The sequence below is a fragment of the Helicoverpa armigera genome, chromosome 20 (assembly GCF_030705265.1).
Source record: "Helicoverpa armigera isolate CAAS_96S chromosome 20, ASM3070526v1, whole genome shotgun sequence".
Lineage (NCBI taxonomy): Eukaryota > Metazoa > Arthropoda > Insecta > Lepidoptera > Noctuidae > Helicoverpa > Helicoverpa armigera.
The window spans coordinates 9,648,839-9,662,815 of NC_087139.1; the positions used below are offsets into that span (position 1 = coordinate 9,648,839).

At 38.5% G+C, this 13,977-nt stretch overlaps 1 protein-coding gene across 5 annotated transcripts in view; it reads left to right on the forward strand.

The window, feature by feature from the left end:
- LOC110379250 (homeobox protein homothorax) overlaps window positions 1-13,977 on the forward strand; it is a 250,907-nt gene that overhangs the window by 157,746 nt on the left and 79,184 nt on the right. For all 5 annotated transcript variants that reach the window (XM_021338844.3, XM_021338845.3, XM_049848791.2 and 2 more), the window contains one exon: window positions 9,260-9,408. In XM_021338844.3, coding sequence (XP_021194519.1) covers window positions 9,260-9,408 — 149 coding nt within the window. The remainder of the gene's footprint in view (window positions 1-9,259; window positions 9,409-13,977) is intronic.

Consider the following 13,977-nt stretch of genomic DNA (forward strand, 5'->3'; position numbering starts at 1 on the left):
ATTTCTTATACAGTGTACGTACTGTCGTGGCGTCTTACTTAAAGTAAGCACCTATGATCGATTGTACAGCCGGTCTACTGTCTTCACTTGACTAAGCACAAAGTTAATTAAGCATTACTACAAAGTAAACTTACTAAGTAAAATTAATGAGCTCATTTCTTTCACATTGATAGCATCTTTTTAATTAGAAATACATGCCATTCTAACCACAACATTAAACCATTTAAATCCTGAGCCCAAGAAACACCGATCTTCCTTCGGTAACCATTGTTAACCAAAAAAACCTTATATTAATCACCAACACGGCGGTGTAACGTTACCAGGGGATCATGAACGGACGGTGTTCATAAATACGGCGTATGACCGGCCTCACACGGCGCTCCTTGGATAAATGCTGCGAGTGTATGCTATCCTAGTACCGACCGGTCGTGTAGGCGACTTTTGCCTTTTGTTGCGTTTAAAATAACAAGTTTTATGCTGTATATTCAGTTTATGTTACGTGTCTATTAATATTTACAATAGATAAGTAAAGTAAAGCTTCAAGCAGGGCGTTCAAGAAAGTAGATTGTCTTAGTTCGAGTAACTTAGTAGGCCCGCCTACAACATAGTCTAAGCTAGGGTTTATAAACAAATGCAATATAACCTATAATAACTAGGGCTAGAGTTCAAAGCTAGTTGTATTTTTTTCTCAGAGGCTCTGTGGAATGTGAAAAAAAAAGAACAGTGTCCACTGTGACTTTGATAGAAGTATTCTTTTCTAAATATTTTAATAATGCTTAATGCTCTTTCTCTAAACTTTTGTTTCCCCATCTATCTCTCAAAACAAATATTAAATCCGAGATCCACGCCTCAAATACCATAAAACGGCCTCATAAAAGGTACAAAAGCAGTTAATGATACATCTTCTATCAAAATTCGCTTAGACCTCTTCCCGGGGCACATAAAACAGATAGGTGCTCAATAAAAACACAATAAAAAGGAAATTCAAGTTAACTCCACCAGCCCTGGAATCGCCAATCAGTGGATACCTACTGAGAGCGTTTAACCCCCCGCAGCCGTGTCAGTTTTTATCGTCAGTCCACCGGTACTCAACAGATTTATGCCCCCTTGATTTGATTGGAAATAGCTTTAGTTAATGTGCTGCGTAAATAAAGACGTTTTAAATGTTATAAAATTATGTGTTTTCGTGTAATGCGTTATCGATATTTGTTGGATTAGCATAATCGAGTTGTGGTTCGTCGTTTCCTATCGAACTTTCTTATTAGCTGATGGTTCATATTCAAATAACTTTAATTTTATGCTTTCTTGTATATTGATGATGTTAAGCGTGGAACATATTTGTAAAATGACTCATTTGTTTAAATATAATTGACGCTTATCTCTCATTGTTCGATCAAAACTGAACACAAAGCATTTAACACGTGTGACGCATGAAATCACAAACAGAAATAACATCTACAGTCTCACAGAACACGACACGACATTCCAGAAAATATTCTCTTTTCAACTATCTGATTGGCCGATAGTTGATACACATTTCTGACGTGCTTAACTCCTCAGTCCACTGGCCTGATAGTCAATCCCACGGGCCTGAGTTCTTGCGATGAAACGAAGATACGTACCTACGTTTATTAGTTACTTTTTTGTTAAAAAATATCAATTGCGGGATGAGTCTCGCAATTAGCCTCCCGTTGAAGTATTCGTAAGGTTTTTAGATAACCATCATTTTGGTTTTTGCGCTTTTTTGCGTTGCAATTTGCAAATGTCTGTTGTGCGTTCCGTTTAGTCGTGTTGTGTGGCTCTTAAATGTTTTGCGTATTAATGTGCTTGTGGATTATAAGGTATGGTATTTCTTGTTTGAATGTGCAATGTATTTTATTTATGGTGTTCGTAAGTCCAGTCCTCTGTAAGCACGGGACTGACTTTGTAAGCCTCAAAATAAAGTTGAATCATGTGGAGTCTTTAAATCTCTGAATATTAAACACGACATCACTAAATTCATATTCAAATAAAATCACTCAAAATCCGTGTTGAAGAAGCGCATCTGTTTCACGAAATATGAACTCAATTTATTACCATATTAATAAAGTTGTGCATCTAAATCGCATTAGCACGTCAAATGCGATCAACCCTTATGCGTTTAACCCTGTTTAAGTATGCACTGATCTGACTTAAAAACCCAATGCATATTTTGTCGTCAAATGTTGCGACTCGATTAAAAGTCGCGCGACTGGAAAATTGGAGTTTATGGTTTTGTTATGGTGAATAGCAATGAGTGATTAGTTAGCTAAACTTTGTGGAATGTGAGCATAAAATATGGGAGTCTTGGTTTGTATTAAGAGAATGGATGGAGAATTTCAATGTTCTGATTGGTTCGAATTTCTTTAAAGGTCACAAATAAATTTGACAGACACCAGATAAAGATAATCCTCTGCAAAAATACATTACCAAATCAAGAGAACCGTCGGAAGTAACATAAACATGTCTCGAAAATCTCAAAAGCACAATCTTTTAAGTAGAATTTTAAGACGTTACAGAACGGTCCGAGCCGAGGATAAGCAATAAAATACGACACCTATCTCGCTCGTATCGGCTTTAATGAAAACCGCCCGACTATCTGCGCTCAAAATCCGGCCCTCTCTTAGTTAATATATGCGATTTTTATCAGCACCCACCCGCACCAAAACGACTCTACACAGGGTTAAAAATATGCAAAAATCGCCGCCCCGGGGTGAATATTAAGCAATGTAATTTTGTATAATATTCCGCAATTAAAATTCAAATTGAAATCAATGCGCGAATGAACGGCCGTTACGCGTTTTGGGGCGCCGCGGCGTCAGTCCCCCGCACCCGACGCGCTGCTGTTTACTGTATTAATCCTTTAATACGTGCGGTTATAACTTAGGGTAACACCAAGAATATTAACTTGAACTCATCAACTGGCCGCTTCATTTGTTCTTCACAAGTTTTTATTAAGTTATCGCAGTTAATTGAGCTAATCTATGCTGGATGTGACAGTAAAACTCGTTCGTTTAAATGTAATATAATAACTGTAACATAAACCGCGCCATTAAGCTTGAACAACTTGTAACCCACAAGCGGCGAGCGGAGTTTTACAACTAGACAAGCGGCGGTAATATCGTAAACGCTAGACGCGAATCGTTGTAAATTCAAACATTTAGTGTGTACAAAATATTCGTGAATCGTCTCCCGAGTTACGGCGCACTTAATGGTCCATAAAGGCACCCCATAACTTGGCTATCAGGAGGATAATTCCAAGTGTTATTCCCTCTTAATTGGCCGTTCCGGGCGGAATCGTCAATTTGAGATATTAAACTAATTTTCAATGCTGCGTAATCGCGGAGACGTGATCCGCGCCATTGTAAGGGTTAACTTTGAATCGTAAAAACATTTTTTTGTCCGCCTGATATCGTTATGAGAGCTTTTATGCGTAACAATTTGACGTTTTAAAGCCTTTTACGATTATTGGTATTCTTGTAAATGCGATATTTATTTACGAAATTCCATTAAAATAATACCTACGCAACGATGTACCGCAACACTCACTTTTTAATATTCCTTTAAAAGTTTAAATATATTTTGATAATCGTTTGCACTTTACTCAACTTTCAGAGAGAAAGTATATTGTTATTGGTTTCAACACGTTTTAACGTAGTAAAATAAAATGAAATACGCAATAATGTTTAAAACTCGATTTTTACACCTTTTATAATTAAACCTTTCATAAAACGCCTGCCTCGTACTCTCATTACATAAATTATACACACACTCTTTAGATACAAAATTTCACGACATACCTCAAAATTTTCAGTCAGTACGACAAAAATTTGCGTAGCTATCTTCATAATAGTCACGCAAAGCCATCAGCGCAGAATAACGAAGCTGATTATAGTACAATAAGACAGCGCAGTCATCAGAGCAGAGCTGACTCGGTGCGTTTCGTTTCGCGGTAATTAAGCGTACGCTGCGTTTTCAAACGCGGGCGTTCGAGGGTTGATCGTCGCGTTTTTAGTTGTGTCGTCAATTTGTGTTTTGATTTTGTTTTGTTTTTTTTTCTTATTTATAATTTTTTATGAACTAAATAAAATATAATGTGAGAGAATTAAAACATAAACATTTATTTCAAGTAAAACTAAGAAAGTTAAGAAGTTATTTTTAACATTGCAGCATTGTTAAAATGTACTGAAATATTATATGTACTAAGAAATTATTAAAATAAGTTGGTAGGTGATAAACATAATATAAAAGTGTGGCAATTTAGTAGGTGGCAGTTCATTTATTTTTACCTAAAATTCAACTAATTACAATCTACCCTTTCTCAAAACATTCCCAAACACACAATCAACACATTAGTGATGTCACGCAAAATCTCCAATCAATCTTATTAAAATAAATTCCAATTTCAAATATTGCATTCCCACATCCATCTGATCCTGATGCAATGACGACCAACTTACACTTAACAGTCATCACACGCAAATTTGAACCTTATGTTCTAAGCTATAAGGGTGTGGTTAAGTGCATGGGTAAGAGAGTGCCAATTTTAATTAGCCCCCGGGTCTCAGTCCACCCCCAGCCCCCGTATGGCTCAGATAAGGGTGTTTGCAAATAGGAGGGACTGCAAAGAAGCCAATCCATCAAATCGGTGAACGTATTACGACACCGCGGTTGTCGCCCTCTAGTGGTGGCGTAGTCGATGAATTTTGGTGTCGATGTTTTTAGAGCTGAGTGGAGAATTGTCGAGTAAATGCCAAGCAAATGCTTGCTATAATTTACCTTTCAACCTTTTTCTGCTGATTGTGCTTAATTTATATTCTTTCATGGGCCATATGTCAAGCACATTATCAAAAAATTAAAGGTTCATCTGTATAAGTAATTTAACAAAACTTAGGTTCCTATAGTCAGCTACGGTTGAATCCGTTTAAAAATCTGTTTAATTTTCAGAACTTACACATTATTTCATTCATCAAAAATTTATATTCTCATATCGACATTTCCCACGCGCCCCATCCCTACCAAGCGCGTGCTTTCATTTGATTGGCGCAACTCGATAGTCCCTGCACTCATTTGCGCCCTGCACTAATGTCGGTAACTCGATAAATCTCCTAGGAGTGTCAGCGACAGGACTCGACGTCGCTTTGTGCTCGTCTAATGATGAGCAGACAGACTGAATCGTTATGGTCAGGTTTTCATGTTCCTACCCATATTTTTTTTGGAAATTCGTTCAACATTTTAGGTGACCAGAAATAAAAAAATATACCTCTCTTAGAAAAAATATACGATTATAGAACACAGATCTTATTTCACCACGTCCCAAAGGTAGACTAGTAGATAACGGCTAAGACGTTAAGACCGCCATTGTACATTGTGCTAAAAGTGTAAATAAATGTTTGAAACAGTTAAACGCATCAAAAAGTTGATCCTCATCCCTAACCAAAAATCTGGCAGTTAAACAGCTACAAATAAGTAGGTAGTAGGTACACTTATTTTCAAATAAATATTTTCTATCAAACCATGTCGTCTAAGTACTTCCAATCGGTACCGGAAAAGACCAAAAAAAACTTTGAAATATAATCTGTCCTCCCACGCATCTTCTAGGTCACGTTAAGTTAAAAACCCGTTACTTAAGAGTCGTAGGCGAAAAACATGTCTCTATTTATCCCAAGATTATTATCAGGGTATCAAGTTTCTGCGTTAAAAATCTTACACGTTATAGCTAGGTATTGTAACTTAGAAATATAGTGGCAAAAGGAATCGATGCAATGAAGTTAGAGATCATCAAAATTGTTATTTACCTTCCAAAGTTTTACCACTTCAGAAAAACGCACTTGCGAAGTTAACCGTAAAAACAGCTTCTGTTTAGGTAAACCTTTTGAAAACCCAGCAGTTTGCAATAAGCAATACCTTACATTTTGCTGTTTATTAAACTCTAATTTGAAGAATTTGAGAGATTTTCACTTCTCCCTGAATTCTATGCATTATTATCATCTATTATAGCTTATCTAAACACAGCATCTCTGTCACTCATTATTTCAGCCTCATCTATTCCATCTAGAAAAACCACAGCAATTAACACAAGCCTGTGGTCTCACCACTCCCATAGACACACCAGAAAAACACTTCTCACTATTTTTCATAACACAAATGCAAGCCCAACCACAGAGGCGCGTGCCCTAGCCGTAGGGTCGCGGATTCGGTGTCGGGTTGCGCCAATCGGCTTACAAACACCATGGGAGCAAACACCACACCATGGGAGGATTAGTACTAATGAGCAGTTTCACTTGTTACGCCCGATGGGAGCGGACCAAATGGTTTTTACTATGGAATTGCAGCTAAAGTTTTTCAGGACATGTTGGTTGAAAGCTTTGTGAAAACCCGAAAATATTTGGTAGTTGTACCTGATATTTCACTGAAATATTTGTCGTATAAAGTGATAACAATAAAAATAAAATCTACCTTTGTCCATCAAAATTTTTCAATCAAATAAAAAGATTATACATTATTGATGCAACCGTAAAATTTTATCCTAAAAACCGTTTTATGAAGTACTAAAATTACCTCCAAATGCAGTTAAGGTGTATCATCACATAAAAATTAGAGTGACCACGATAACTTTTAGCTATGGAAAGTAAAAAACCTATAAAAATCTATCCATAACCAATATGAAGTGTGGACTATAAAACGGATAATAAGGAATCTTGGTAACAGATCTTTTATTTTACGATTTCTTTGAAAATTAGTTAAAATATACGAGGATGATATTTTATGTGTCTATCTCAAATACTAGGGAAGCATAAAGTGATGGGGGAATCCGTTTTTATTGATTGGATTGGAGTCGATATGGCTTGATTAGTATGAGATCTATGAATTTTAACGTTGCTACTTAGGACGCGGGATTGGCAATACCATTTACCGCGATTTATGAGATGAGACGATTGGTTCACTTATTACGCACAGTAATGTTTGGGAAATATTTGCTACTTATAACAATAGAAACCTAACAAATTGTGACTATAGTCCGATCATCTATTTATACACACAAAACACTTGTGAAAATGTTCTATACAACTACTAATATTTAAAAGCAATTTTTAATTCGATAAAATGGAACTCAATAAAAGCTGCTCTCTTGACTTTTCGCACGCATATCTGTTTATGTTTGCGCTCGTCCATTTGGGGGTGTATTAGAAACATTAGGGTACGCGCGTTTGTGTGCGTCGCTAAGATGAATTAGGGGATTACAATACTGCATCATGCAACTGCACTCTGATTTGGCACGCTCAAACTTATACAGGATGAGTAATTACGAGAATATTTTTAACCAACTATTTCTGTGACGTAACTGAAATTCAATTTCACACAACTGACATGTCAATTTCGACAGGTAATACACATGAATCAACAAAACCAAAAAAATATATATCAGTGGTTAAAAAAAGTTTTCCCAATAAATGACCACGGACAGGCTAACTTTTAAAACGTAATTTTAACAAAATAAATCTCGGTACACGTATAAAACAATTACACAGACAATAATCCCGTTGTTTTTGTCAAACTGGAAGCGTTTTATTGTGTCTTCTACACCCTATATCGCGCTGGGGTGGCCACGCAACATCGAGGGGCGACGGGTAATGGCCTAAGAGTAATTTTATTACTTTGCCCCTATTACCATCACAATGTGCATGCCACCGGTCGAATGAGATACGCACACTCGATACAGTTGCCGTCGCGCTGCGTTCCGACGACATCCATTTTTATCGATAAAACCTACGGCGGCAGCGCGCAACACTATTTCAACGAATGATATAGAGGTGTTGTAACATTGTTTAAAAACGCTTACATTGAAGGAAGGTGTGAAGCGAAGAATGGAAATTTGTGCGAACAGCGAATTCGCCTTTTTATTATTAACGGTGTACAAAGCAACAAGAGCACGGAAATAAGACGCTCACACCCCGCTACCTACTGATTCGATTTGTTCCTGCTACGATGAATATTTGATACGGCTCAGTGCACGCTAATTTGTTTATCCTGTTGCCTGCTGCTTCCCTGGTACCTGTTCTACAGAATCCAAAATTATCCACATGTATTATGCAGCTGAAAGAAAAGTGCAAGCGCCACTTTTCTTTTGAAGCGCAACTCTTTATAAAAGTTTGATGTATTTGTTCAAGAATTCTATCTTTACCGATCAAATTTTAATACAAAAATGTAATTTTAACTTGTTCTGCAAGTTAATAAAGAATATGACTTATACCAAGACATCTCATTTAAGTATTCCCATCTAGAACATCGGTTATCATCATCAATGATCATGACGTAAAATGCATATAAGAAACACAGTAAGAATTAATTAACTGTAGGTACTAGGGAGATAGGAATCGGCGGTATGTCAGGTGATTAAATAAATACAAGTTGGCGTTTCTAATTAATATGCCAGGCGCAGTTTGATAAGACGCTCTCGTGTACGAACGGGACATCTCCTGCGCTCGCTAACTGCCTGGTACCCGATTAACACGTTGTTATAATTATGTGAAATTTGTCTTGTTTGTACGTGTTCCTGTTATTCGTAAGCAACGTTCATTACTAGAGAATAAAAAAACACTATAAAAGGAAGTGTTATAATGAAGTTTTTAATTTACATCAAGTATTTATTTTATCGTGTCATTTGTTATGCACTGCGTCTTGTAAATAAAATAAGAACATTACATGCATTTAAATGAAGTAATAATTATAAATGACAATTCCGACACTCAGATACGGTTGTTGAGCAAGATAGTTGGAAAATCAATGAATATATTAATTAAAGTAAGGGAAACGGTAGAGCCATTAGTTAGGCGTGACCTTTGACCGTAGCACGCCACTGCACAGGTAGATAACGCACAGCCCTCGCTACTGGTGCCAGATGCATTAGCCAATTTGACCGGCGCAGCCTAGTTTCGTAATCCAATCGAAAATGCCATCAAATTGGCTGTCGCTGTTGGCGTAATTTCTGGCTCGCATAATATGCCTACAGTTAAAACAATTAATGCTTAGGATTAAGGACGATAATGTAGAGCCAAAGACAACCTCATTACTAATGCGAGAGTGTCTGTTTATCTTTTACGCTCTCACGGCTAAACCACTGGACTTATTGAGATGGAATTTGGTATGGAGATAGACGAAAACGTAAGGAAGGATATAGCATAGTTTCAATTATTTAAGTATAGCACTTCAAGTATTTAACCTTATGTAACCGTTTCAGGAGACGCGAGCAACGCGAGTATCGGCTCCGGGGAAGGCACGGGAGAGGAAGATGATGACACCAACGGCAAGAAGAACCAGAAGAAAAGAGGCATCTTCCCCAAGGTGGCCACCAACATCCTCAGGGCGTGGCTGTTTCAGCACTTAACGGTCAGTATTGAAAACACTTATTTCGTCTTTAGAATTTTTGATGACAACCCTTTAGATTCGATCTTCCCAAATAAGTTCAGATATACGAACACTTAGGTATCTATTGAAGTTGTATTTAAAATAGGGTAAGAAAGTAGGAAGGCTTTAAAGTTTTCCATAGTTTTTCTTTACACTTTTTCCGTCCCTCTTTAAGTTACTATATAGTGTAAAGTCCATAGGATCTGTGGTATTCAGTCATTCACAGTCATTGACAGTCTACAGTCATTCAAATCACCAAAGACTTCGGAATTTTTTCCTCTACGGCAGGTGATCCAGCCGAAAAGTTAGCCACATTTCCCAATTTCCCTGCTAACAGTAACTAACGAAATCTTTGTAGCCCAATGAAAATTTTATTGGTGGTGGGAATTTTTAATTGAAAAGCGTCGGCGGTGCGCCGCGGTGGCTACGTCACGCTCAATGCACCATTGTGATCCGTTTTTAAAAGTTACCCAACAATGCCTCTATGTATGTGTTTTATGGCATTTTCCCGCGTAAATCGCAATTTCCCGCGCCCGGAATTATGTTGTATTTTTGTATTTTTTTTCGCCTCTTTTTTCCTCTTTTTGTGCATCGGGTTTTTTAGCTGTAGGAAATAGGATTTTTGGATCGTTTAGATATTGATATTTTTAACGAAAGCAATCATTAAGCATATTATGGCCTACCAACTCTCTATCTGCTTTAACATCAAATCGTCTAAGAGGACTTGAGAAAACCAAATCTGAGTTCATTTCATCCTTCTCCTGACATTCCAAATTACATAGATCAGTGTCGCCATCCGATTGCAGCCCCCGACTTAAATTGATTGATGAAATTTGAACAAAAAGTAAACATTAGCATAAGACTAGCAGGATATCAGGGAGGCGAGACAATCGTAAGTGCACGACTCAGTGTTGCGTAGTAATTTCTAGAATGGATACCGGCGCGGGGGTAGCCGGGGGGCGGGGTGGAGAGAGGGTGCAATTTCATTACCGGTCCGGATCCGCGGCCATAAATCACCAGGGCCGAAGAAGGCGCTCGGTACGCTCAGCGCTGTTCAGGTGACGCTCACAAAGTCGCCTGAGCCCCGGTATTTCTGTTTCATTCGGAGCGAGCCCACTCCAATCCCACTTTCTTTATGACTATGAATTCCGCGAATTTTCCGTACGCTCCCGCTGAGTTACAAGAGCGAGTTTTAATTACAATCTTCGGTGAGCCTTCACAATTAGCCTGCTCCCTAAAATATCCGTGTCTCGCTGCTTCTAAAAGAAAATCCTTTTTGAATATTCAATAATTCGAGCCATTTCGTCGGTCAGCTCAAACTTTAAAAAGTGTACGACAATCGAATTAGGGAGCTTTTAGCGCGTAACGTTTGGCGCGTTTTTGCGCATCGCTTGTCCGTGCCCATTACCGCTCTCCAAATTACTTATAATTGCTTCGCTTAGCGCTAAGTGCTTTCATTACGGGCTCCCTGTAAAACAGTTCCGGTGTAGGTCGGGACGCGTCAACAGCGGCGCGACTCGCGCGATCACATTTTAAAGTTCGCGAATTTCTATTCGCGTGTGACGGGCGCGATGAAACGCCACCGCACATAGACAATACTTGAAATCGGCGTAAAAAGAGCATTCGACCCATATATCGGGCGTGAAACTGCATAGCTGTCAGTTTGACGTTTGTAATATTCATTCGATTACGCGCTGCGGGAAATGGAACGCCGCGCGGTGACAGCGCGCCACCTGCGCAGCGCGCGCCGCTGATTGGTCGGCCGCCGGCGGGAAACAAATGAATGGTTGTCCCACGTTCGAATCCTTGACCACAAAGGTCGAGTGTTCGAATATGGAACGATTGATATGCGATTACACAGTTACAGTGGCTCGATGGAATCGAATGAAGCGTTTGAATTAATTCGGTAGCGAGCGCTCCGCGACCAAAAAGGGAAGTGAAATGATCTGGTGGCTAACGCGGAGTCGTGAGTATTGTATGTGAATTTAAATTCAGTGCGGTGCATGCGATATTGGTAACAATCCGAATGTCCGTGACTGGGAGCGTTTTGAATTTTAAAATTGCCCGCGGTACGTGTAATAACGGTCGCGTTTGAATTTCATAGATTCTGGTCGGATAGCGTTTAGTTTGTTGCGAGAGATTGCTAGCTTTTGTAAAAAATAATAGCTATTCCAGCGATAGCTTTTTATTTCCTTGCAGAACATGAAAACTGTAGAATCCCGCATAAATATCAGCAAATCCGTCGGGTTTCTAATCAAAATCAGTAAGGTTAACGCAAACTTTGGGCTTACATCATCCGCTAATCGTCAAATCCTCGCAGACGCTGCAAATCTCACATAATGCCTCACCTGGAACGCTTCCCCACGAAATTCCCGAAAGAAAATAATATTGAATAACGCCAGTCTTAGTACAAATCCTACGCAGCTGCCTTAAGCCCTTTCGGGGGGCTAAAAATAATTATAAGTCTGTAATAATCCCGGTACAGGGCGCCCGTCGCGCGACAACACTCCATATTGTTTTTGGGTGCGCTCAGTTGCTTGTACTTATGATCTCCTGGTAATTTATTACGTTTCGTATCGGGTAATGACATTGTTATTTTGATTGTTTGTATCTTTTAATGGTTTGTTGAGTCTAAATTATGTTTACGACTTCTGAATTTATTCATATGACAGAGCTTCAGAACTATGTAGTAAAACAATAAGTCAAAGATCAGAGAGTACTTGTTGTTATAAATTATTTGAATACAAGTTACAACAGTTGTATGAACAATTTACATGAACAGTTTCTCTGCACGACGCGGTGAGGCCGCGAGCTCGTGAGATGCAATTGCGAACTATTCAAACACGACACTTGATTGTTAACCCAGAAACTTTGAAATTCCCAGACATGGAGATAATTTAAATTAAATTAAACAAGGAACTGAATAAACTATACACTAGCGCACTGTAATCTGGTAACCCGTTATTTTGCTGACATACTGTAGTTATCTTTTAGAACCAAAAGCCAAAGCATTGCTACTTGTAGAGACATGGTTTAATTTGATGAGGGAAGACAAGAATCACTACAAACTAAGGAATTGTAGACAGACACAATATTATAAGAAGATAGAAAGATAACACAACACAAATACAAATTAACCACAGCAAGAAATTAACAAGAAAGCCACATAAAAATCACGCAAGCAGCTCAAGGCGATGCTTATGATAGAAATTTTCAATAACCACATAACAGCAATTATAATAATGTACTAAGGCCACATAAAACGCAGGGTATAGCCAGGCGTCTAGCGGTGTAGTATTACCGAAGGCTCGGGTTGCCTTTGCGAACCACCGCGGCGGAATGAACCTAGATAAATTTATAAGATAAATGCTTGCATGATACGACCTACCTAGACGTAAGTTGCTTGCCTGATTTTGAAGGATCGAGTGGTTTGTTGATATTTATTTTATCTCTGAGGATGCTATGACATGCAGAGGAATTCTCTTCCTATGTTTATCTGATGCTAGATAAGATTCTACCGATATGGAAGTGTAATTAGAATGTTGCAAGCAGGTTCTCTTAAGTCGATCATTGAAATGGTTACTATCAAATCATTTTACTTATTTTTATATTGATGACATCGTTTCCGTATGAGTATGTTGTATGTAGATTCTCCGTACGTAAAGTTATAACTCTAATTTCGATATGTCGCAACGAATGACCAAGGAAATATTACGGAATTTTCCTTTTTTTCGCCCCACCCTCACTTATTTAGGACTAAGGGTGCGTCGTAAGTTTTACTTTTGGACGGCAAGGGCAAATTGCAAGCGAATCCAGCCAATGAGAATTTATTAATATTAAGGCGACAGACGCGGGTGGACAGCAAATTAAGTTATAAAAATGTTTATTTCTTTGGACTGGGGTTGTGTTTGTGTATTGTAAGGTTAAAGGCCAGTGAGAATTTGGGTGAAACAAGTGCTTGCGAATATTGAAACGTTTTGCTAGTTGATACAATTTGAATTTTGAAATGTGATGGGCAAGATACAGCCACAGCCTATAAAGTTAAAAATATATCGACATAAATTCAGTTTCAAAAGACATGATAGAAATTGTCATACTAGCTAGTGATACACCCTATGACTATCCCCCACGGGTAAAGCATTTTTTTAATCTACCCACGATTGTCACGTCTGTCCACCTAAATCCATCCCGCTCCCCAACGGACAGAAATCATTTCCGGCCATCCGCGGAGCAGATTTCCGAAAACTACCCACTTTTTAAGTCCGCGACGTTAAATGCGGACGTTGCAGGAACTACCGGAAATAGAGTGAGCGACGAGGACAGAAACATACTTCTATATCAAACGTTGAAAAGGGACAGATGTATGTACGGAATGCGTCTTCGAAATCCGTTTTGTAGAAATTTGAATTTTGCGAAATGGAATTTGTGCGATTGATGGGGTTAATAAAAATGGTCAAGCGTGTTCGCTTATGGATGATATGTTGAATACTTACATTTAATGTAATGCGATGACACTTTGTAAAAATGGGAAGTTCGAAAGAATCGAATCCA